Source organism: Zonotrichia albicollis, chromosome 15 (genome assembly GCF_047830755.1).
Source record: "Zonotrichia albicollis isolate bZonAlb1 chromosome 15, bZonAlb1.hap1, whole genome shotgun sequence".
Lineage (NCBI taxonomy): Eukaryota > Metazoa > Chordata > Aves > Passeriformes > Passerellidae > Zonotrichia > Zonotrichia albicollis.
The window spans coordinates 13788678-13813726 of record NC_133833.1 but is presented as its reverse complement, the minus strand read 5'-3'; the positions used below and the strand labels follow the sequence as shown (position 1 = coordinate 13813726).

The 25049-nt window shown below is 48.6% G+C and overlaps 1 protein-coding gene across 3 annotated transcripts in view; it reads right to left on the bottom strand.

Annotated features, from left to right (window-relative positions):
* WWC1 (WW and C2 domain containing 1) overlaps nt 1-22470 on the bottom strand; it is a 66487-nt gene extending 44017 nt beyond the window's left edge. Inside the window, exon 1 of one of the 3 annotated variants that reach the window (XM_074551903.1) lies at nt 22336-22470. In XM_074551903.1, coding sequence (XP_074408004.1) covers nt 22336-22454 — 119 coding nt within the window. In that variant the 5' untranslated portion in view covers nt 22455-22470. Of the gene's footprint in view, nt 1-7780; nt 7822-9071; nt 9228-22335 lie in introns of those variants that run through there. The other 2 variants (XM_074551905.1, XM_074551904.1) reach the window with 2 other exon arrangements.
* Between the last annotated feature and the right edge of the window lie 2579 nt (nt 22471-25049).

The following is a 25049-nucleotide window of genomic DNA, read 5'->3' as shown; positions in this document are numbered from 1 at the left end:
GCAGGTAACACTTGAATTCTTCTTTTATACAGAAAATAGTCACGTACTGCCTAAGGAGATTCTCCACAAAAGAGATCAGGAGACACCAAAGACACCTGAAAGTCAGGCACCAGGCTGTATTTCAGGTATTCTGAACACAAATGCATTTATACATTTTTATTAGTCAAACAGATTCACAGAAGCGTTAATCTATATAATACATTGTTTATTACCCCACCAGGCACAAAAAGTATGCCCAGAGCACCAGCACAGTCAGCTGCTTGCTCGTTCTATCCACTTCTGCAAAGGCCTGCATGTTTACAAGCCCTGCTCTGCACACACTGACAGTCTGTTTGCTGTGTATGGCTCTTCAGTGCAGATCATTTACCTCTGGAAGCAAAGAACAACGAAGTTATTTGCAAGGAGAAGGCTATCAAAAACCACTTGCAGATTTTAGATCATTCCCAGCGATTAACAAACCGGTTCTGCAAGCAGGAGGTCAGTCATACCTTCTTAATCACTCAAATGCAAAAATTCCTGGGATAGTTCAAGGTTAAAAAGTCAAGAAATGGGAGATGAGGCTTCTCACAACATTAACTTGCCTGCCAGCCTCTATATCCTGCATGCTTTCCTGAACCAATTAAGCAGAAAAGATATATAAGTGTAAGGTACAACTTGATGAGAACATCACCACACTCGATGAGTACAACACCACTGAATTAAAAGCATGCAGGAGTTGGAATTTAACCATGCAAGTAATTCAAACATCTTTAATTTTAAATAGCTGACACTGGCTTTTAAGTTTGCTTTCAGTTCTTCTAGGATGAAAAGCAGCCTTGCCACAAGCACAGCCTGAGCAGATTAAAACTAAGTCAGCTTTCTCTTCACTTGGAAGCTCAACTGTTCTTGAATAAGGGGACTGGTCGTTCAATTTATGGGGTAAATTGCCTCCCAAGCATCCAGAGTAGTCAGACTAGTTCTCTGACATATTTGGGAGATTATGAACTGGAAGGCTCTGTCTCTGCTCCTACAGCCTGCATTCCTGCTTCCCTGAAAGGCTGCCTAGTGTGGGTGGCAGCAGTTTATATTGGCAGGATGCCTCGAGATAAGGAGGTGTATAGGACAAACTCCCCCCACAGTACAGCTCCTAGAGCAGGGAACCAATAGCTACTGTCAGAAAAAGACAAATATTTGAGATCTCAGCAAGGAGGCAAGTATGGAATAATTGCCCTACCTCAGCATTCAGGAACACGTGCCGTGCAGGGAGCACTGGGCTCACCATCCAGGCAGGAGTGATGGGCAAGCGATTTGGGACAACTGGGCTTCAGACACTGAATTTACACTTCATGTACAGTGATTACAAACTTCAATTCTTTCAGAAGAAAAGCATGGTGCTGCACTTCTCCCCAGCATCTGTGAACAGCAAATGCCTCCTGCAACAGCTGCCTCTTGTCAGCTCCTGTGCCCTTTACTCGCATGGCATTTGAAGTGGGAAGATAGACAACCCCAGGGTGGTCTCACTGGACTCATCTAATCTCCCCAGTGTAGAAAACAAGCATTGCTAGTATGAAACCCTATTTAGGAAGGACAAGGGAAGCCCAGGAGTTTGTTTTACATGCACGTGGTTGGCAGGCTGCTCCCTGGTTCACCTCCTGCTAGCACTGGGCTAACTGCTCATCCATACAGCAGCTTTGGCAGGGCTGCCTGCTTGCTACTTTCATTTTAAATGTTCTGACTGAGGTATAGAGCTATCTGATGGTCCCAGTGTCCAACAGCAACATTGGCAGGCTCTCTGGTCTGCATCCCTTGCAGAACACAGTCCAGGCAAGCAGCAGGGCCTCACCAGAGCATCTTCTGCTCCTTGCTCTGAGTCACATCAGCTGCAGGTACTGAGCTCTTCTGCAGTGTCTGAAAACATCACTGCATGGCTCTGATCTGACTTCAGCCTGCCACCCTGGAAATCTGGCCAGATAGAGCAGAACCCTGCTACACGAACTACCAAGCCACAAGAACCCCTAATGGGCACCCATAGGGGCCCCTTCAATGCCATTGTAAACTCAGCAGGAACCGGTATGGACAGGAGTAATTCAGTACCAGGTACGGGCAGGAGTATTTCAGTACCAGGTATGGACAGGAGTAATTCAGTACCAGGTACGGGCAGGAGTATTTCAGTACCAGGTATGAGCAGGAGTAATTCAGTACCAGGAATGGACAGGAGTATTTCAGTACCAGGTACGGACAGGAGTATTTCAGTACCAGGTATGAGCAGGAGTATTTCAGTACCAGGTACGGACAGGAGTATTTCAGTACCAGGTATGAGCAGGAGTAATTCAGTACCAGGAATGGACAGGAGTATTTCAGTATCAGGTATGGACAGGAGTATTTCAGTACCAGGTATGGGCAGGAGTAATTCAGTACCAGGAATGGACAGGAGTATTTCTGGCTGCCTGCAAGGATCAGAGTAGATGACTGGTTGAGATGATGTCAGAGCAGTGGAGAACACAGAAGAAGAAAAATCCTTCTGCTTGCAAAGCAGCTGTGAATTCCAGATACAGAACACTCACCCGAGCATAAGCACAGCCCTGCAGACTGCAGTCCCTGCCATTCCTTCAAGAGTGGCAAACCAAAACTACTTCAGCAGACTCAGCCTTGTGAGTTAGCACTGAGGACAGCCTGTGGAATTGAAAGCATGGCAACTCACTTCTCATCCAAAGCACAGGTTGCACAGCCCTCAGCTCATGAATGCAGCACTTGGAATTCACAATGTGAGCTTTACAATCTACTGCTGTTGCTCTAAGTGTTGAGGCAATGTGTTCTCAGATCCTGAAAAGCCATACTGTATAAAAATGAACAGGAATGTCAGAGTAAGAATGAATTTCCAGAACAACCTTCTGAGAGTAAAGCTTTAGGAGATGTAGAGTTAGAAGGTAAGAGTATAAAATTAATAGGTTTAGTATCTTTTTCATCCAAAGTAACAAAGCCTTGATTTACCATGTAGTTAAGCCGCAAAAAAAATCATGCCAAACTGTGTTTATAGGCAGAACTGTACAAAGCACTAAACATAGCTCAGTACTTCACACATTGCAAGGGAGTCGATACAAATCAACAACTATTGAAGGCTGCTCACGCATCTGAGGACAGCAAAAGTGAGATTTGCATCACCAAGTGAGTTTGATTGATTTACTCTCACAAACATCGCTTATTTTTAATGATCCACTATGAATATATTTTGCCAACAGATCAAATTGGTGTTAACGTGGAAGTTATAATGCCACTTGCTCTCTTGCATTCCCCTTTCCCATCTATCTTGGGTGGTTTAAAGCCCACTTAACAGTCCTTCTGCCAGCTCACATTTGGGACAAGCCAGCTGAGGATTTGGTTTTTCAGTTATTCCTCAGTTCAAATCAGACAGCATTTCTTTCCACTAGGCAGAGACTCAGCATACATATCACTTTATCACTGCTGCTCACACTTCATGCTCCAGGTATGTGCCAGAGACACACCTTACATAGTCTCATTATTAATATTTAGCTACTCTTTTACTTTAGTTTATGACCAAGAGCACGGGAACCTCCTTCCTTCCAAAGGAACAATCTTCCTCTTTCCAGTATACCCTGGTGAAGGTGGTTAAACCCACAGATTGTTTGTATCTTTTTGCTGTCTCTGTACTCCCATTTTCCCCATACCTATGCAGTGGGTATGTACCTCAGTCAAGCTCCTGGCTTGTCTGACAGCAGAGACCCAATGTCACTACCACCATCCTGGCTGCTCCACACTGCAAAATGAAGAGATGAATCCCAACTAACAGGGTGCATTTCATTCCAGCTTTACCAGCTACATAACCCCAAAGAAAAAGGCCAGAGATGCCAGATTTGTTTTAAGTATCACAGCAGCTTAAACAAAAGCTGAAGGCATGGCAGGAAGCTCAGAGCAATGAAGGAGCTGGGCAGCAATGCCACCAGCTTTGACTGAAAAAGCATGTTCACACCACCCTGTGCTTTGTTCAGAAGCAGGCTCTGGACATGCAGCACATCCTCTGCAATCCCACTGGATACAGCCTGTATCAACGCTGACAACTCTGCCACTCAACACAACCAAGTGCTGATTCCACAGGAGCACCAGAGCTGGTGGCATGGCCACTCATGTCACTCCTCAGCAAGTTAATTCAGCTATGCAACAGGGAAACAAGTCCTCATGTGCTACAGCAACGGGACTTTCCCCATCAGCAGGGGCAAGTTCCACCTCCCTTGGGTGAGTTCCAGCCTCCCTTGGGCTGAGGCCACCCCATTCCACAGGACCTAAAAACAAATGTCCCAAGGTCATTAGAGCACATCCAAATTCCTAGATCCTCTAAAACTGAAAAAAGCTGAACTTGTTAAGTGAGAGAACATTTTATGCAAATGCTCTAAGCTAAAGCATTTAGAAAGGAATTATCGAAGACATCAGTAAATGCCTGAATTCCTCCAACAAAAACCCCACAAGGTTATGTTCCTATAGCCATGGAGAAAGACAGGTTTTATTCTATCCTTGTCAAGAGGGAAAAAAAGCACCACAAACCAATGAATTTTAAGTATCTGCTTCCAAGCTGCAGTGCAGCCTCAGCAACAGAAGTGCTACACTCAAGCTGTAACAATACTTAGATTTCTTCAGGAATGCAGCATTTTTCATTTCACAGCACATATTCATAGTAGCAAGTGTTGATTACTTTTTTACACAGCAAGGGTTGCTTTATCTGTACAGTGTCACTTTCCTGGGACATGCTTCGGGATTAGAAGCACCCAAAAAGCATCTTAGAAAAGGATCAATTTCTAGGAGATGCAGTTATTTAACCTGAATTAGCATGTGACAGTACAAGGGCATGTGCTAGTACGTGATGGATCCACAGCACAAAGACATCAGCAACTGAGCCAGGCTAAGGGTTTGTTGCTCCTGTAAAAAGCATCTTTATGCAGCTTTTCCTTGCTCCTCTTTTTAGACCAGCAGCTCTCCAAGTCTTCCCAGGAACTGTTTCTGTTCAGGAACAGAGCAGAGCAGCCCCCAGACCCTGCTGACCAGGGCATCCCCAGCTGGGTTAGGGGCACCCAGCAGCCCACAGTGTGCCAGGGACAGAGGAGTGTCAGGAACAGAAGCGCATAAATGTGGGGGTTTTATGGGGAGAACCACAACCCCCCTTGCTGGTTGGGATGAGCTGTCTGGCTGCTCACACAATTTCTGAGCACCAAACTCACAGATGAGCTCCACCTGCCACGGAATCATAATTAAACCTGCTCATCTCAAGTGGCCCATCTTCTCCAGCTGCCACAGCTCGCTTTGCTACTGCCTTCAGGCTCATTATTACTTATAAATGCATGGAAACAGTCAAAGCAGAAGCGATCCCCTGGATTCACACAGGCTGAGCCCCGGGGGTACAGCCGGGCTGTGGGAAGGCATCTCCCGGCGCCGAGGCCGCAGCGCTCGCTGCCAGCCCGGCCGGCCGGGCGCTGTGCGCGGGGAATTCGCTCCCTCACTGCACCTTTTCATCTCGATAAGGATTTTCAAGGTCATGCTCGCTCCCCTGCTGCCGGCTCCTCCCCGGCTCCAATGAAATCCCAAGCACGCAGCCCTGGGCCCCGGTGCTGCTCCCGGACACCGGCACAACCTGTCGCGTTCCTCCGAGCAGGCAGCCCTGCCCTGCCGGCACCGCCGTGCTCCGCAACGCCTGTGTGCCTGTGCTGCAGGGCCGGGTGAGCTCTGCAGCGAGCCTCGCCACCTCAGCGAGTAACACTCCTCCATTAAACACTGCAAATAAAGCCGGGCTCCAGCCTGGGCTGATCCTCATCCACCCTGACGGGCTCCGTGGTAGCGCAGGCTGCGCACACTGAGGCGCTCGGCCGCACCATCTGCCGAGCCTGCCTTCAAGGGCACGGCCTGGGGACCGCCTTGGGGACAGCCCTGTCCCCAGAGCAGCCAGCAAACCAGCCCAGCAGCAGCAAACAAGGGGAAAAGAGCTGCTGGCAGCTCAGGGACAGGCAGAGGTGGTGGCACCGGGCCTGGGAAGCCTTTCTGTGGGCACAGGGCACACAGCCCCTCTCTTGTGCCCAGCAGCCATCGCTGCGTGGATACAAGCAGCTTAAGGACCTGCATACACTCCCTGCACCACACAGAGTTTTTAGGGGGCTACTGGAGAGTCATACATGCTGCCAGCTTACAAAGCCAGCTAATTATACAATCTGTTAAGCATGTATGAGCACACAACAGTGCTTTGAGTCATTAGAGGACGGGATTTATACTTCACTGCACGCATCTTGCTCTTTGTGAGTGCGTGCCTGGATACAGCCAAAACGAACACAAGTATCTGGAATGTCTGCAGCTCGCAGGCCAGCGCATCTGAATACAAAGCTGAGCCCTGCGAGGCTCAGGCTCAGACTGGCTGCTGTGACCCTCGGTTGCACATATCCCTTCCCCAAAGAGGGCTAAAATCCTTACTCCCCTTTTATCACTCTGAGCACCTGGCAGCAGGCTGCAGCACAATGTTAGAGCTATATCCTGAAGCTGTTAGGAGGGGTGTTGGGGAGGACACGGCAGCAGGGCGGGTGATGGGGTGTGAGGACAAAGAGCTCGACATGGAGCCCAGAGCGGGGCCGTCCCGGGCTCATCCCGGCAGAAGGGGATCGCGGTTCCTATGGCAGCAGCCGCTCCTCCAGGGCCCAGCCCGCGCCAGATGGAGAGCCCTGTGCTAGGTGTTTGCCAGACAGAGCATGCTGCAGCACACCAGGGATGTCTGCTCCCTTCAGCCATCACCAGTTCATTCACTGGTACCAAGTTTTGCTCAGCAAGGCTCTCCTCAGAGCACCCCAGCAGCCCCAGGTCTGTGGCTCAGACCAGGGCTCCCCTCCATGCTGCACATGGCCAAACCATCCAGGGGCTTTAAAAACTGAGAGCAACAGCTATGTTTTCCATAGATTATATTATGTTTCTGGCAATTCCTGAATTTCTTCTGCTGAGGATTTCAATTCAGTTTCCCAAATCTCTAAATATTTGACATGACATGCTCTAACCACTCCAGCTGGCTTCATGCATATGGCATGGCTACATCCTATGGACAGCCCTATCCTAAGCAATCACATACCTTCAGCTTATGCTATACTTTCAAAAGGATGTATTTGGCACTGGATTTTCCATTTTTAATTGCCTATTATTTAGTGTGAACTCCAAAACAGGATTTTAAGCATTTGGTGCAGAACGCACAGAATATTTGGAGTTTTGCAACAAGTCAAGCCAAACCACCTCCATTTTCACATGTTTTTCTTCCCTGCAAGTTGAGGAAAGCAGCAGAAGGCATAAATCTGTAAGAGTTTCAGCTTTGTCTTGGAAAATACAAGTTGGTCAAAATAAGCTCTTAAAATCTAGTAGTGGCCACTCAAACCTGGCACAGTAGAAAATCACATTTTTTTGTATTGTGCCATATCAAGCCCCAGCTCCTACTGATCTGTAACAAGGTATTTTCTTTCTCTCAGTTTTCAGGGGATGTAGTCAGGAAAAGAAGATAGTGAGCTACACCTATGCTCTCCTCACAAAAATAAGTCCTCCTTGTAAAGCAGCCTAGCAAACAAGCTGCAGGATCTGCAGGTGCTTTAAGGCACAAGACATTTCACTCCTGAGATTTTCTTGTGAGGCCCGGAATACCCCAGGTCACTACTACCTTCCCCTGAATTTAGAAAGCAAGGTTCTGAAAAACAAGCTACCTCAAAGCCAGTCTTCTCTATGGATAATCCAAATTTTTTATAGATGACAGTCAGAAAGACATTCCTGTCCAGCTTACCTCAGTTGTGCTTTCTCTTCTTCCATCCCAATTAAAAAAAAAAGGAAAAAGCTGGGTTTGGGTTTTTTTTCCCAGACAGTGTAGAGTAGTATTTCTTGCCAAGATCCCTCAGTAACACTTTTTCTCCATCACTATCAGGTTTTGCAGCCTTTATATATGCCAAGGGATAAGAAGCAGCTGAATGAGTCAGTCTCCCTCAGTCTAAACCAGTATTTGTTGCAAGACACTTGAGGTAAAACTAAAGCAGCCGGGGAGGTGAAAGTGTTATCTGAACACCCACTCCTCAGTGGGCACAGAAAAGGAGGAATTCAGGAGCACAGCCTGCACACACCATGCGTGCTGCTCTCCAGGCAAACCACACCAGACACTCTGCAAATCATCAGTTGCTCGATCTGGCCTCAGCTGAAGCTTGTTTATAACTCACTGAAGCTGCTCCAATACAACCATCACTGTTGCTCAAGGCAATTACCTAAAATATCTCAGCTATTCATTTCCATCCTTACGTCAAAGCTGTGTTTAATGGATCTGACACTGTGCCTTACAGTGCTGTACACCTGCTGTTAAGCAAACCTGAGAGCTTACAGGTTTGAAATTTGCTGCTTAACTCACTACTACTTCACCAGCAGCATCTGAATGAAATGCAACTCCCATGCCAGCATTTTTTTTTTCAGTATTTTTACTGCTACCCTTTTTAATCATTTTTACCCAAATGCTGATCTACAGCACCAATGCAGAATTCACAACATGCATATTAACTTACTCCCATCAGCTCAACTAAATAAATCATTATCCACAGTTCAGCTCACCTGCAAAGATCAAGATGAAATTCTCTGATGGACAAAGTACTCCTGCTGCCCTTGTCTAGTAACTTTAATCTAATCTACAGACTGATCCAGAGAGCCAACCTGCTATCAAGTTCCAAAATCAGTGATGAATCTGCAGAACTATTAAAAACACAGCCCTTTGGGCAGAGGTGTTTGAACACTCCTTTAATAATGTCCTTTGTTCAATGTCCTTGTAATAATTGCCAAATCAATGGCATAAACAGATGATTCTACTGCTCCAAAGCAGTGAAGACAAAGAGTGGTGATACTGCAGAAACTGCAGTGGTCAGGATGAATGAAAATATGACACTGAAATTCCAGCAGCACTTCAGAGAAAATACTGAGTGTTTTTCTAGACTCCCAGGCAACTACATGGAGAGGAAGGCCAACAAGCAGGTGAAGTGGTGCCTGCAGTTGTGCATGCAGAAGGTACATGGGAGGGAGGACATGCAGGAAGCAGCACATACCTTTTCAGGTGTCACCTTGTCGCAGCAGATGGAATTACAGCCCGCAGCGCAGCGCTGAGGAAGCATCAATCTGATATTTAAGCTGTCTGCTTTGAAAGACAAACTGCAAGTGACACAGCTGCCTGGCTGAACCCACTGTCACCACCCGTGGTGCCAGGCAAGCACAACTGCACTGACAGCAGCTCAGGAGTGAGCTGTGACTTCCAGGGGAACCATGCTTGGCAGGAAGGTCACTCCCACCTCGACTTGTCACTGCTGCCAGACAGTCCTTGGGCTGCTCCAGCTTACTGCAGCAGCAGAAACTGTGCCCAAAAACAGAGGGAGCAGTTTTCTGCATGCCAGCAAAACCAGTGAGGAGCCAGATGGGCACCTGGGCTGAAGGAATGGCCACCTCCCACAGCAGGATGGCTCAGTGGCTGCTCAGCCTGCTCCAGCCCTGCCACTGGGACTTCTGCTCAGGCCCACAGCCAGAAACAGCCCCTAGGGCAAAGATTTTTACTTCTTCCACCAGCAAAATTGCAAGTAGTTACAATACTGTGAGAAATGGTTCACTACACCCTTCTGAGGTCAATCCAGAGGCAAACACTTATCATTAGTAAAACAGGGGAGATATCAAATTCACCTCCCATCCAGCCTCTCCCTGTATAGCACTCTAAAATGTGGGATTTGTTAATAACTGTACCTCTTCTAGCTTTTCTCATCAACATTTAATAAAAAATACTGGGATAAAACCAGCTCATACATCTGGTGACAGTAATCAGAAACACCACAGCTCACACACCCCTGTGTGCATCTGACCTGCTTGATGGGTGAAGTGCCCACCCTACAAAGCCAAGAAGTCACCAACTCAGGACTCAGCTTAAGGAGAGCTGGGTTTGTTTAGCTCAATTCTGTGCCTCTTACAGAACTACACCAATTCATATTCTTCAAGGACTCAGTGCTGCATCTTCACACCCGTGTGTGACCAGCCACCAGCTCAGACACACTGCAGCTCTGACATGGCAGATGATACAAATTCTCAGTGCTCATTGTAAAAGCAGCAGCTTTTCACAGTTACCTGGAAACAATATTTCAAATCAGCTGAAGCACAGCTTTGTACAGCAGAGCCCCCAGACATGGGAGGGACAGTGTCTGTGCCACATGCCCCCTGATCACAGCACAAGACAGCAGCAGGGGATCCAGGGCTCTTCTCTGATGCCCAAGGAGCAGAACCTACCTGTGACTGAATGAGAAAAACAAGTAAACAGGACTAAAAGGGCAATTTGCTACACCTGTGCCAGCCAGAAAAATGCGTTTATAGTCCTTAGCGAGTTGAGTGCACTGCTCTGTCTTCTTGTTCAGCTCAATCAAAGCATCCCACAGGTGAGCTGTTACAGAACAGGAGCAGGAAAACTAAATCAGACAACACAACTTTCAAAGAGGGACTAACCTCAGTGGTGAAGAAAGAACACAAGAACTCTGCTGGCTTCTTCCATCCAGCATCAATGTACTTTATATTCTCCCGACACAAAACAATGCACAAAGGATAAAGAGCTCATAAAGCTACAAAAAGGAGCAATTCCAAAATAAGCTGGAAAAGGAGCAATTCCAAAGTGAGCTATCAGGAACACCAGGAGAGAACAGTAAAAAAAACTCTTTGTGGTGGTCCAGATACAAGAATAAACCACAGCCTTCCCAAAGGGTATACAGGGAATTTACCTAGATGGAACTGACCAGGTGCAGTTTTAGGAAGTGAGAAGAGCTGTGGTTTGTTAGTGATTGTCCATAGCAATACATAAACACCCACACCAGCAGCAGCCCAGTGCCACAGGGTCACCACTGTGCTGCACAGCAGAGCAGCTGGTGCTGTGCAGGGGACACAGTGTGGTGGCTGCCACTCCCAGCTGCGACAGGATCCCGAGGAAGGGAAGGCCAAGGCACAGAATCACACCACAAGGCCCAGCCCCACCTTATCACCGATGTTGGAAGCACAGGCTGAGCTGTTTCCCAGCAGGATGCCTGGCACTTGCTGTCCCATTTCCCAGTACCATGCAGGATTAACCAGTTGCATCACCACACCCTGCCCAGGAACGCAGCACTGTCACTGGGCACTCACCAGCTCCATGCAACACCACCAGCTGCAGGAAACAGTTACTCCACAGCAGCACTATTCCCTGCTCATGCTGTTAGAAAGGATGCACTTCACCTACAGTACTTAAAAGACTTTTGAAAACCTAAAGCATTGGTAACAGTGCATTCATATCCATCTCCTAGTGAAGAACTCAGGCTACATTCTTTAAAGGCAATTCACTTCCACTTGCACAAAGCTACTTTAAGACAGCTGCCCTTCAAGCTGTTACTAGTTCAACTCTGTGCTTACCTGTGGGATATGAAAGTTTAGATAAAGGTATTTGACATTAAAATCAGTTGAGAAAAACATCCTAACAAGTTCCTAAGCCTATTTGCTTTTCTTAGCATGACAGGCTTTACAATATTCCTTGCAATTCTCTGCTTCATGCTTTGTTCAAAACTTCCTGATTATACTAATAAAATAATGCCCAAAGCACACCAAAAATCTTTTAATAGAGTCAAAATTAAAGTATCAGATCTATTACACCACCCAGCCTTTCCCCTCCACTGGAGCAGCATTAGAGCCTTTGGACATCTCATTTCAACAAGAAGGTTATTTAGTTCTTGAGTTTGGAGTAAAGTATTTAATCACCAAAGGATTTGCAAATTACACATGAATATGCATGTAGCACTTCTCACCATGACATAAATCCTATTGTATATTTATGAATGGATTGCTTTGCCTCCAGCTTCTACATGTATATAAACACAGGTTTTAATCTTCAATTCCTTCCTCCCTCCCTCCTTTTTAAGAAGTTGCTTAAACAAATTTGCATTTTTGGAATCTATTACCTACAGCGTATTTCTTGCCCTTTTTTTTTTTTTTTAACTCCACAAACCTTCTTCTCCCATCAGGCAAAGTGCTTACTTATGAAAAGCTTTAAAGACCCTGCAAACATGGCCATAAGGGAAATAAGCAGTAGTGTTATATGGCTTGGGAGAGAAAAAGCTGAAGCAACAATCACTGGAAAAAGTAGTGCAGAGAGCTGGGAACATAGAAGTATAAAATGACAGGTCAACAGCTTGCCTTTGACTGCAAAGCCACTAGCTAGGGGGAGTAAACCCTCCATAAATATTGAGAATGCAACATAAATAATAAAATTATTGCTGTGAAACCCCTAATTCATACTGACATAACCTCATTATTCCCTACACCTCTGAACAGGATCTAGGCTGGCCACGAAGCAGCTGGACCAAAGCAGCATTCCAGCCTGTCTTCAAAAAAGACAGCCAAGAGGCAGTACTGTTATTCAGAGTTGCTGCCACACAACTGCCCAACTACTCCAGACAAGCAATTCAAACAATAAAGTCTTTAAATGGAGTTGTTAAAATTATCAAACTTTGGTTATTTCACTGCAATTCTGCTCAGTAAACCTGACTGCAAAAGAACACTTACAACATGCCACACTCCATCAGAAGCGAGTGCCACAGCAGATTTCCAAGCAGAAGGTTTACAGGTGTGAATACCCCTTGGGCTGTTCTCATCCTTGTTACCACACACAGCAAAACCTCAACACCAGGGGCTAACTGCACCTTCTCTCAAGGATCTGGTGCCACCTTCTCTGGTCAGAAACCCAGAGCAGCCTCCAGGCCCACCTTGCTGCCACAGAGACACCGTGGGACAGGATCTGACACAAGAACAAATCCTCCCAGGTCTAAACCTGGCTGTGAACTGCAGCATGCTCAGCTGCACTCAGGTGTCCTCCATCCATCCAGAGATCTTTTCCTGACAGGAAAAAGAACCACCACAGCACCTGAGGCAAACCCCAGTGACTGCACTGGAAGAGACCCCAGCCCAGCCAAGCTACTGAAGATGCAGCACAACTTGTCAGAGGTACCACCCAAAACTGCAGGAGCCTGCACCTGGGAAACAGAGAGAACACAAACCAGGAAACACTCTGGGCTATTAGCTACAGACTACTGGACAAATAGAGAATAAAGATGAGAAAATTCAACACAGAACATTTGCTTTAGGGATAAGAGTGGCATTTACAAAAGATGTGGGAAAACAAGCCTGAGTGGAAGACTATGTGTGACCAGTTCAGTTGCAAATCTTTGCAAACTAAGATTTTTATCCATGCAACCCTTTTGCAAATGACCACACCAGGCTCCTGCCATGCACCTCTCCCCTTCCATCCATACAATCTTCTCCTGAAAAGAAATCTTAAAAAGGAAGTGAGGAGTACTGCCCAAGGAATACAAGAGAGTATCTGCTTTAAGAAAGTATTCACATGCAGGTTATGCTTTCATTAGCATCAGGCAGATGATGGCAGATGCATTCCAAACTGAATTATCAGTAAACCAGTTGTATGAGAAACTCACCATGGCTGCCACACAGCACTCAATGACTAATTAGTTAGTATAGTAATAGATATACCTTTACTCAGAATTACAGACCAACTCAGCTGAGTTTTCACATCCAAAAGCAAAACATGGAAAAGTTAAGAAGTCTAAGACATCTTTAGTGCCACAGAAAACCATGGGACATGGCAGAAGCCATGACATTTCCCTTCCCTCCACATACAGATTAAAATAAGAGAGAGTAACACTCACTGATTTCTTTGCCAGACAAATCTGTCCATGTCTAGAATACTGGAAAACTTTTTGAGAACTGTTAAACAGCCTTTTATGTATTTGTCCATACTAGAATTCAACAGTCCCATCAAGGCAATAACTTGTGCTAACTCTGATGATTAAACCTTGTGGTGTGACATAAGAAAAGACAAATATCAAACCTGGCTTACTGCCTTGCTGGCTGACAAGCTGTTTAGGTTAGCTGGATGTGGAGATGACTTCAAGGAATTTCAGCAAAATCTCAACAAGTGGGTCAACTGACAGCTGAAGTGGAGAGAGACCAGATGTTGAGAAATGTTGAATAATACACTGAATGGGAGAGTTTAACCTCCTTATTCTCTGCAGAGTTAACACACCACTAATCAAACACACCTGAGCATCACCACATCCATACCCCAACAAAAAAGCCTGTTCAAAGTAATTATTTAATTTCAAGTTGAACCACACCAAAAACTCTACAATACCAAATGTTATTCATGCTAAGAATATTTATTAAAAAACAATTCAATATTAAAAGCTCACCTGGAATTAGATACAGTACAGGTCATCAGAATTTACATCAGTCTTACTATTTTTTCTAAAAATACCCAGCACCACCCAAGACAGGCCATCAGCCTGAGATAGCTCCCAGGAAACAAGCTGGATAATTCTAAGAGCTGCATCACACATGACAGCCAAATACTTTCCATTATCATCCCCACCCAAATCCCCTTTGAGATAATTTGCATAAGCAGCTCAAATATATACTCAATGTTTCAAACAGTCCAACAATGGTGCCAGTGTCCAGGATGAGGATGTCAGGAGATGTCTCCTCCTCTTCACCCAGGTGCTGTGGTGTGACAGGTTTCTGCTGTCAAGCCATGGTGCCAATCTGCCTGAGCCCCTGGAGGATGTCCCATGGGATGTAGGCACCTGATGGCCAAGGGGACAGCCTGTGCAGTGTGCCACCAGCATGTCTTCTAGTGGCTGCAGAGGTTCAGCTAGGTCATGGCATTCAAAGCAAAACTAACCACTAAATAATCCACAGCACGGTTTCACACAGCACTTCGGGGGTTACCTACATTTTCCTGCGCTGCCTGAAGGGTCCAGAAGGTTATTTTAGCCACTGCTGTTCCTCTGCAGGCCATCCTCCCTGTGGGGCAGGGCTGTGAAGGATGAAATAGCAGAGAGCCCTGTGCTTGGCAGGGGACTGCCCTTGCTCTCAGTACAAGGCTATTAAGGCAGTTGAAAGTCACATATGAGAAATCTGCAAGCTGCTGCAGGGTCATTTAAGCAATAGCTTCGCTTACACTTTGGTTCAAAGTAGCTGTGTGACCACCTTGCATCTCAACTCTGCACAGAGCAGATATGAATGGCTGCCTCTTGAAAGCAATCCTGTTTATTGCGTGCTTTAAATCAATAAAGCTTCCCTCCACAGAGTACATTCTTCTAAAATAGTAATTAGGCATTTGAGGAGAACCAAACAGTTTCACTAAACAATACCATTAGTCCTGAAACGTCAGTTTGACATCTCAGCCAGAAAGCACTTTGTCAGAACTAATTAATCCCTACAGCACCTCCATGAGATTGAGAAAGCAATTCATCTGTTTTTTAAATGTGTTGGGTACTTATGCTGCAGAACATCATGGCTGGGGTGGAAGCCGTAGGTATCAGCACAAACTGAGAACAAACCAAGCCAGGAGAATCCTTCCAAGAGCATGAAAAATACAGAGAACACTGACAGCTGTAGGATTTGGCTTCTTTGCATCTTCCTGTTACACACCAAACCTCCTGTGACTATCTGGAGAGTCTTCCAGATGCCACTTCACTGAATGAGTGGCAGTGAAAAGCAGTTATTTTTCTGCAGGGAGCAGTTTGCCCACTGTTTGTTCAGCCAATTATCTATGCATGTAGCTTTAAAGGGAGGAGGGAACAGTAACCTTAGGCTCTGTGAACAAGAACTGAGCTTAAACTGCTCAAATAAAGCCAAGTCCTCATTACCACAAGCAAAGCACGTAACCTTACTAAACAGGTCTCACAAATGGCAAGCAGCCAGCATGAAAAGTATTTCTCTCCAAGGAAGTGGTCAATCTGCATAGCTCTCCTACAGGTGCATGCAGTAGCACCAGTCTACACACCTCCAGCTGACTTTGCCAAGCTGCTGCCACCCCTCTTTATTGATTAATTATTCCAGCTAACACTCTTGCCCTGCTGGTGCAGCACTCAAGGCCACCAGGTTCAGCCAGCCTTGGCACAGGGAGACCAGCAAGGCTTGCCCAAGCCAGCTGTATGGTTTCTCCCTGTCTCTGAAAAAGGCTTGAAGGTGTCCCCCAGGACAGCAGTGAGAGCCAAGGCCAGCCCAGGACGTGTCCCTGCTGTCACAGGGGAGCTCAGCGGTGTCCCTGCAGCAGGAGCGCTGCTGGGAATGCTGAGCACAGAGCAAGGACAGCCTTGGCAGCCTGCAGCCACCTCCAGGAGCACACAGCAGCAGTCATTTCCCAATAGACTTCTCCAGCAACTGAGATTAGAGCCAGTCCCAAAAGCTCGAGTGGTGGGTCAGTGACAGGACCCCCCTGAAACACCTAGCAAACATCACTTCTTTACATACAAGTGATTTCATTAAACTCCTTTGGACAAATCTTCCAATAAATTTTCTGGCACAGTCTAGAGAAATCTAAATCAAATTCAGACATGGAAAATTTTGCTGCAAACTCATCTTCCTCTATCTGTGCTAGCTATGAAGCTGCCCTGTGAAGAACATCTTTAGGAGATGCTCTGCCTCATTGCTGGTTTCACATGGGCTCTGACAAGCGAATCCATTCTTCCTGTAACACTTAAGCAGAAGTCATGGGGCAGAGCTAAGCACCTGGGAACACCTGCTCAGCTGGGCTGGCAGAGAGCCTGGCCAGCTCAGGTGCCTGGGGACAGTTTCACAAGTGCACCCTCAGCAGCATTCCTGGGTTGCCACCAGAGCCAGCCCCACTCCCACTCCTCCCAGCTCAGCCCAGCTCTGCACAAGCACACACAGCCTGGATCCACTGTTTGTGTAAATGAACCCAGATAGCAAAATGACATTTTTCAGCCAGACCACCTTCCAGACCTCACTCCCTGCACGGATACAGAATTTCACCCTGGCAGAAACAGCAGTTTAAGCTGCCCCAAAAAACAACAGCAGCAAGCAGCTGCCCCATATGCCCAACACTGCAGCCACCTGTCATTCCCACATCTTCTGGAATTTACTAGCCAATTTCCTGCCATTCCACTGGATGGAGATCAAGATAGCTATGCTGATATGAAAATATATGACCTACATAGGGATGGAATTGTTGATTCCGTTGCCAAATAAGTTTCCAGTCAGTCTAACTTCACACGCTGTCAGTTTTTTTGAGGCAAAATTAAAGGAGTGAACTTGTGAGCAAGATGACCTTGCCAGAGCAGAAGATGAAGCTCAACCTACATATTTCTAAACAATGTGATGTATGGAGATTTCTTCAAAAGCATTTCTGATCCTTTAAGACTCAGAATTCCCCAAGATTCATTAAAAAACTGCTGAGCTGAACAAAGCCTCACATTTCTTTTTTTTTCCATGTTCCATAGGGAAGCAAGATAAAATAATGCTTTTTATCATTCTAAAGTCACTGCCAACATCCTCTGTCTCCACACACGTGTGCATACCACACCTTTAGCAGTGATGCCCTTGTTAAAAGCATCACACCTGTTGTTTTCAGTTCCCTCCCCAGTGTGAGGTGAGCTTACACAACTCAGGATGCACACAGCCCCTGCAGTCTTCAAAACATCCAGGCTTGTCTGGAAAGTCCAGGAGAAAAAAAAATATCAATCTAAAATATTAAAGTCTGATTTTCTATAACTGAAGCAGTGTGATGGATTTCAGCTCCAACCCACTTTTCCAATCTACAGGTGCATCCTGAGCTAACTCATCTTGGAAGGACAGGAGTGATATTAATAAATTAAAATAGCTTCAAGTGTCACAATAATCTTACTTGCTATCCTTGTTTCCTCATGTATTAGTACCTACTTAAACCAATCATTATGGCAAAAGTGAGAAGAGCACAAATCCTGCACATTAGGACACCTGTTCTGAGAGGTGGCATTTGGATGACTTTGAAGACTGCATTTTTGTCACTCCCTTCTGCATTTTCCTTCGTGGAAGATGGTCATCAGCAGTTTCTATGGGCACACACTAAGCTCCTGTTCCTTACAAAGCTGTCAGCTATTCTGGGGAATGCAAACAGGAGAAAGCAGCAGATTCACATATATATGACAGGGTGCTTAGCTAGATATCAGCACACAAAGGCAACAAGAGGCATCAAACTAGCAGCCTTCAGCTGCATGACCTATGCCACTGGCACTGATCAAAGAGCATTTCTCTCCTCTGGTTTTTCTATTTTGGACAATTTTTCTCTCATCTCCTTATGCTTACTGATTTTCATCTACAGAAGAGCACAACGCCTTTTGTTCCTGCTGCCTTTCATTGCCCTCCCTTTTTCCAGCCCTCTTATTTTGAAGGATTCTCACACTTAAGTTAGCTAGAGCAGCTTTATTCCAGTCATTAAAGTTATTCCACATTTAAGCAAGTAATCCAAGGAGGAGGCAGTTACATAGGAATTTTCAGCACAACGCTCACATTTCTAAATCTTTAATAAAGGCAGTTTGCAGACCAAGTGTGCAGAGCAGACTGGGGATGAAAAGCTTAAAGATCAGAATAATGCAGAGGAGACAATACTCTGCAGCACTTCTCATAAAGCCTAGAAGGGCATGGCTAGATGATGGTGCTCTCCATATTATATGCCTGGCTTTTCTCCACTAAAATCCTCAGGCTCAGCAAAGCTGAATTTTCCTGAGTAAATAGGCAACCCTAATATTTAAAATAGTCAAGATCTTAGACACCACATGCACTGGCTCTCAACCTTGGTAAATCTCTTCACCAAAACTCTGATTTGGAGGTTCATACTAGAATAACCTCCATGTGGAGTAGGAAGGGAATTCAGGTAGCAAATGAAGAATCTGGGCTTTGACTTAATGAACATCTCCCAACCTTTTACAGCAACAAAAGCCTTCAAAAAATGAAGGGCCATCAACTAAGGCACTGCTGCCTCCCAAAATATCTGATGCTGTTTAGTTATTTCACCAAATTTAAACTACAATTGCTCCTATTTCAATAGCTTTTATTCTCAGCAGGAGTCCAGTGATTGAAGTGAAATGAGAAGTTCAGTCAGCTCCATTTAAAATAACCCAGAAAAACCTGCTTACACCACCAGGTCAGTAGGAGAGTACAACAAGTATTCAAGAGTGGGATGGATTATCAGGCATGGCCAAATTTTCAGTGCATCCTGAAGCTTCTGTGTTGAAAGGCAAGGAAAAGTTAAAAAATTTATCCTCTTACAAGACAGTCTGAAGGAGGGTGTAAGAGCCCAAGGACAGCACAGCACTGGAACAGATTCCCATCTCTAATCCTCACTTCTGGTGAAAGCTGAAATGTCACTCAGGGCACTCTGTGGTTCAAGTGCTGCTCATGCTGATGCCTAAGAACAGGCAGCAGCTGGTGCTGAAGTTTTGAGACACCCCTGGCATTTTCTGTTTGGCCACCAGCACAGCAGCTCCCAGGGCAGATGCACTCTGGGTTAAAGCAACTGAGACAGCTCTCTGGCATGCTTTACCAACTGGAATGTACTGGTGCAGACTGAAAGGTCATGCTTAGGTTTAAAACCAGGAATGACAAATTTTCTCCTCCAGCTCAATAAGGTTTGATCTCCTGTCACACTGTATTCAATGCCTGAATTATTTCATTTCCAACAGATCTACCAAAAAAGGCAGCTATATGAGCTTCCTCTAACAAAAGGGAAAACACAGCAGGGTTTTGGTTTTCCCCCCACCTGCTCAGAAGAATTGCCTTAGAGCTCTTTAACCTGAAATTCCTGTAATGCAAAGTACTTTGATTCCTGTCTGTTACATCACACCACAGGGACAGCAACAGTTAAATCACAAAATTCTTCCGATTATTTAATCTTAGATGATTTCCCAAAACGTTCCAACATCCACAGGTTTCTCAGGACTGCCCTGAGCCTTCAAAGGTGCAAGGTACAAGTGCTCTGACATGCAGCTGAGCATCACTGGGGTCACCTCTACAGGACACTGAGGTGCCACCAGGTGCCAGGATTCTCCTCCTGGCAAAGCCCAACAGCCCATCAGCAGAACTGGAGCCATGGGCTAAACAAGAACTGGAAAGCTTCTGATTTCACAGCCCAGGCCCAGCTGAGGTCCCACCTTTCACTCTCTGCTCCCCATCCCTGCTGCAGACTCCGTGTGCCCACAGCCAGCTCTGCTTCCCTGGCAGCCTGTTAAACCAACCTCAGCAGGACTGCAAACCTGCTGGCACTAAACAGTGGGATTGTCCATGCCCTGAAGCTAGGTGGTATCCTTGCTCATGTTTATTTCCACTAAATTAAGCCAGAATGAAAGATTTAGGGAAGGTTTGAAAACCTGTGTTCTATCTTTCGCTACCAGTTGCTACTCGCCGATCAGGATTACAAAGGTCCCCACTGACACTGGGTTCAGAGTGAGCCCTAACACACACACCTTCCTCCACATTCCTCAAAGTTGCATTTCCACAGCCGTGTTACCCCCTATCTGTTGCTTTTTGCTGGGTCACAGACAGAATGTGTGAGCAGAGCACACAGAGCACTGTAGCAAATTCACAAACACACGTCTCAGTTGCAGCAATTTTAAATATGACTTGTAAAAGGCTAACCTTTCAATCATTTAAACTTTATTTTAAAGTGATAAAATTCAATGCTCAGTGTGTAAATCCAAGTTCACTCCCCTGCAGGGAACAGGCGCCTTATGACCTGAGCTGATGAGAAATCCCCCATCAACTGGGTTTCACAGGCAGTGGTAATTACTTGGCAGAGAAACTTCTTTCCTGTATGGCAGAGGAAAATTTCAGCTTATACAAGCTCAGGGTCCACCAGATGATGGGTAAATGTTGTGTCACATAGTATTTCTACTGAGGACCAGCAGACTGTTCAAAACCTTGTGATTTCAGGGGCAGTTTCCTTGGTAGCACTACTGGAAGATGACTCAGACACAAAGCTCGTCAGGGCCACGTGTATTCAGGTGTATTTCTATGTGCACAACAAGTGTCATGTGATAAGAGTTATCAGAATGTTTTTGATTATTCTCCTCTAACAGTGGTGAGCAGGTAATGATTCTGCGACAGCTCAGTACACACGGCTAAATAAGGCACCCATTTAGTCATTTCTGTAATTCTTGAATCACCAGCCAAGGGCACACAGGAATTTTTATAAGCCTGCATTAGGCCTATTAGATTTCTCACTCATCTTCATCCTTTGAACAGAATAAGGATGCCAGGAAAGCATTTCTAATTTAAGCTTCCATCGACTTTTATGAAGGTTAAAGAAACACCTTGGAACAACTCTGTTACTGGCCCCTCTCCACCACATTCCTAAAACTGAACCCCAAGACGTGTTCCAAGGCCCTGGCTGGCAGCAGGTTACATTTGTGTACAGTACACACAAGGATTATTCCTGGAATGCAGAACACTCCTTGAAATCTTGTAAAACTGGACAATCATTCACTTCCACGCGTAAGAAAAAACCCATCTAAGTAAACGGAGCCAAGGCAAAGTCCTGACATCCCACCAAGAATGGAAGGCCCTTGAATTGATGGCCGGAGCAAGGGGAAGAAAGGAACACGGATTCAGAAATCGCCCTTTCTGCCCCACAACAAGGAAAACGCTCACTGTCAGACGGGGAAGTGTGTGAAACTGATCAACAACAAACTGCATACTTCAGATTGCTGGAATTTCCAACTAGGAAATTCACTAGGATGGATTTTTGATTTCCTGTTTCTGAGAACTTCAGCTAACAAGGCATTAAACGAGAAAGTTAAAAACTTCTAATTTCAGTGGTGATCCAGTAGTTGAGCTTGCTGCACGTCCAAGCTCCCGTGCTCTGGCTCACCGTGATTGCCTCAAGCGTGGAACCACAACAAGCTAGCACAGAGTGTTGCTTGGAAATGACCCCGGTATTGAGCAGCAGCACCCTGCTTTCTGTTTATCTTACTTTTCTAAGTGAGCGCTACTCAGAGCAAGCACGAGCAGGGGGATACCGCAGGGAAGAAGGCGGCAAAGAAGGGACGATCAGAGACACACCCAGAAGTCCGTGACCTCTGCGATGGCCAAGCTCGGTAAGGCCACGTAGCTGCCCGCAGAGGTGGGCCACGATGCAGGACAGGGCCCGCCACAGCCCTGCGAGCCCAGCCTGTCCCTCGGCACCGCTCCGAGCCACCGCGGCTCCCCCAGCCCGCCAGGGCCGCATGGCCGCGCCGAGCGCAGCGTGCGCTGCGGCTCCGCAGCACGGCCGGGGCCGCCCAAGGGGAGCCCCGAACACAGCAACACAACTCGCGGAGCCCCCTCCATCCCTCCGCTGCCAGGCGCCACTGCCCGGCCAGGCCCGCAGGTAACGCCGCCGCCGTCCCGCCCTGCCCCGCCAGCCGGGGCACGGCAGCAGGGAGCGGCCGGGCTCAGCGCGCACACCGCGGCTCCCCGCCCGCCGCCGCCCACCTGTCGCGGGGGTCGACCCAGCTGGTGGTGCGGCTGCCGTGGTCGATGTAATACACCTTCCCATCGTAGTCCCGCGCCTCCTCCCAGCCCTCGGGCAGCGGCAGCTCCTTTCGCGGCATGGTCCGCACCGCCGCCCCATGCACCGCCGCGCTGCGCTCCGGGGGCCGCGCCGGGGCTCCCCTCCCGCGGGCGGCGCGCAGCGGTGCGGGGGCCGCGCCGGCCCAGCCGCACAGGGAGGCGCCGCCGCCAGGCAGCCTCACATGCCGGCCCCGCGGCGGGGGCGGGCCGGGGCGGTGCGGTGCGGGAGGGCGGCGGCGGCGGCGAGCCCGCGGTCAGCGCTGGGCGCGGAGCCCCGGCCGCTCCACCCGCTCACGCCTCCATTTCCTGCTCCGCCGGCGGCCGCCCCGAGAGTCCCGCGGCGGCACCGCCCCCGCCCCGGCACCGCCCCCGGGCACACCCACCGCATGTCACCACCCGCGGCCACGCCCCCGGGAACACCCACGGCCACGCCCCCGGGGACACCCACGGCCACGCCCCCCGGGGACACCCACGGCCACGCCCCCCGGGGACACCCACGGCCACGCCCTCCGGGGCTCCCACGGCCACCCTCCGGTCCCGGGCCCCGGGGGCTGCGCGCCCCCGAGCGCCCCGTGGCCGGGCACAGGGCTGTGGGCCCGGGACAGTGCCAGCCTTGGGGCCCGGGACAGTGCCAGCCTTGGGGCTCGGGGGCTCCGCGGGACCGGAGCACCGGGCCGGGGCCGGGGACAGCCGCCAGCAGCACTGAAGCACCGAGGGCACAGCGCGGGTGGCGGGGGGCAGGTCGGGGCTATGCCCTGGAGGACACGGCCGTGCGGTGCCGGTGCTGGCAGCGCACGGACCAGCGCAGCACTCGGGTGCCCCTGGCAGGAGGTGGCCCTGCCCCGGTGCGCTGCCCTCGGGTGCCCGGCCCAACCGCGGTGGGCGCCCCGCAGGGGATGGCACGGAGCCGGGAGCCATCGGAGCAGCCCAGGGAGTGACAGGGGTGATTTCCTGTGGGTTCCAGAGGGAAAGCTGGTGGCAGCTGGCACCTGGATACACTCGGACCATGAGGAATGCAGTTATAAAAGTAGTTAGGGTGGCACAGACAGCCCCGGTAGAGCCGCACCCGCAGGGAGGGTGGTGGTGCCCACCCCGCGGGCACCGACCCTTCCTGGGCAGCCGCCGCCCGTACCCGAGCGTGGCTCTGGCACAGCTGCCCTGCAGCGTGGAATCAGCTACGAGGACGTGCCCAACACAGCCTGCTCTCCCCACATTTCAGTCGCTTCGGCTCAAGCAGCCAGCCCATGACAAAATGTCACAGTGAGAGCTCATGCGGTGACACGCGATGGGGCCGGGAGCCGAGGCCGTGACCCCAGGGTGACAGCAGGTGCCCAGCGTGGCGTGAGGGCAGCTCGGTGAGAGGTGGCACTTTCCCTGGTGAGCAGCAGCCAGCGCCGGGCTCCTGCTGCCGAGGGCGGGGGGGAAAGCCAGAGTTGTGTGGAGCTGCAGCTATTGAAACAGCAGAATGGAGCAGGGATCCCTGCCAAGCACAGCGGAGGAAAAGGAAACTGGAGGATGGGGAGACGGGAGCGTCAAAGGGCTGAAGAAAAGTAAAAGTGAAAAAGACAATTAGAAATAACGTCTCACTTTTTGTGCCATCCCACTTTTGTGGGATTTTTTCTACCAGGCTTTTTGACAGCCTCTTGGGAGTCATAGCTGCTAATCCCTCTGGAGGCTGAAACAGAATGTGGTAGCAGTTGGCCGATGAAGTGGTTGGGCAGGGAAGAAAATGAAGACAAGAAAAACTGAAAGTGAGGCATTTGGAAAATAGCCTGGTTTAACCCCATTTTATCTGAAAGCCAGACTTTGTGTGGGCCACTAAATAAGTTGCTGTTATGAGCAGCGCTATCCACAAGGCTTTTAAATTAATACTAAGTGAAGACTAAATGAATAAACACTGTTTCTGTCCACAACTCTAAGCATGGCCTGTGGTTTCTTTTGGTAGGACCGAGTGGGAGATCTGGGAGCACTGGGAGCACTGGGAGCACTGGGAACAGCAGGAGCACTGGGAGCACTGGGAGCACTGGGAGCACTGGGAGCACTGGGGGCACGGGGAGCACTGGGAGCATTGGGAGCATTGGGGGCACTGGGAGCACTGGGAGCACTGGGAGCACTGGGAGCACTGGGGGCACGGGGAGCACTGGGAGCACTGGGAGCACTGGGGGCACTGGGAACAGTGGGAGCACTGGGAGCACTGGGAGCACTGGGAGCACTGGGAGCACTGGGGGCACGGGGAGCACTGGGGGCACTGAGGGCACTGGGAGCACTGGGAGCACTGGGAGCATTGGGAGCACTGGGGGCACGGGGAGCACTGGGAGCACTGGGAGCACTGGGGGCACTGGGAGCACTGGGAGCACGGGGAGCACTGGGAGCACTGGGGGCACTGGGAGCATTGGGAGCACTGGGAGCACTGGGAGCATTGGGAGCACTGGGAGCACTGGGAACAGCAGGAGCACTGGGAACACTGGGAGCACTGGGGGCACTGGGAGCACTGGGAGCACTGGGGGCACTGGGGAAATTGGGAGCTCTGGGAGCTCTGGGAGCACTGGGAGCACTGGGGGCACTGGGAGCACTGGGAGCACTGGGAACAGCAGGAGCACTGGGAACACTGGGAGCACTGGGAGCACTGGGAGCAC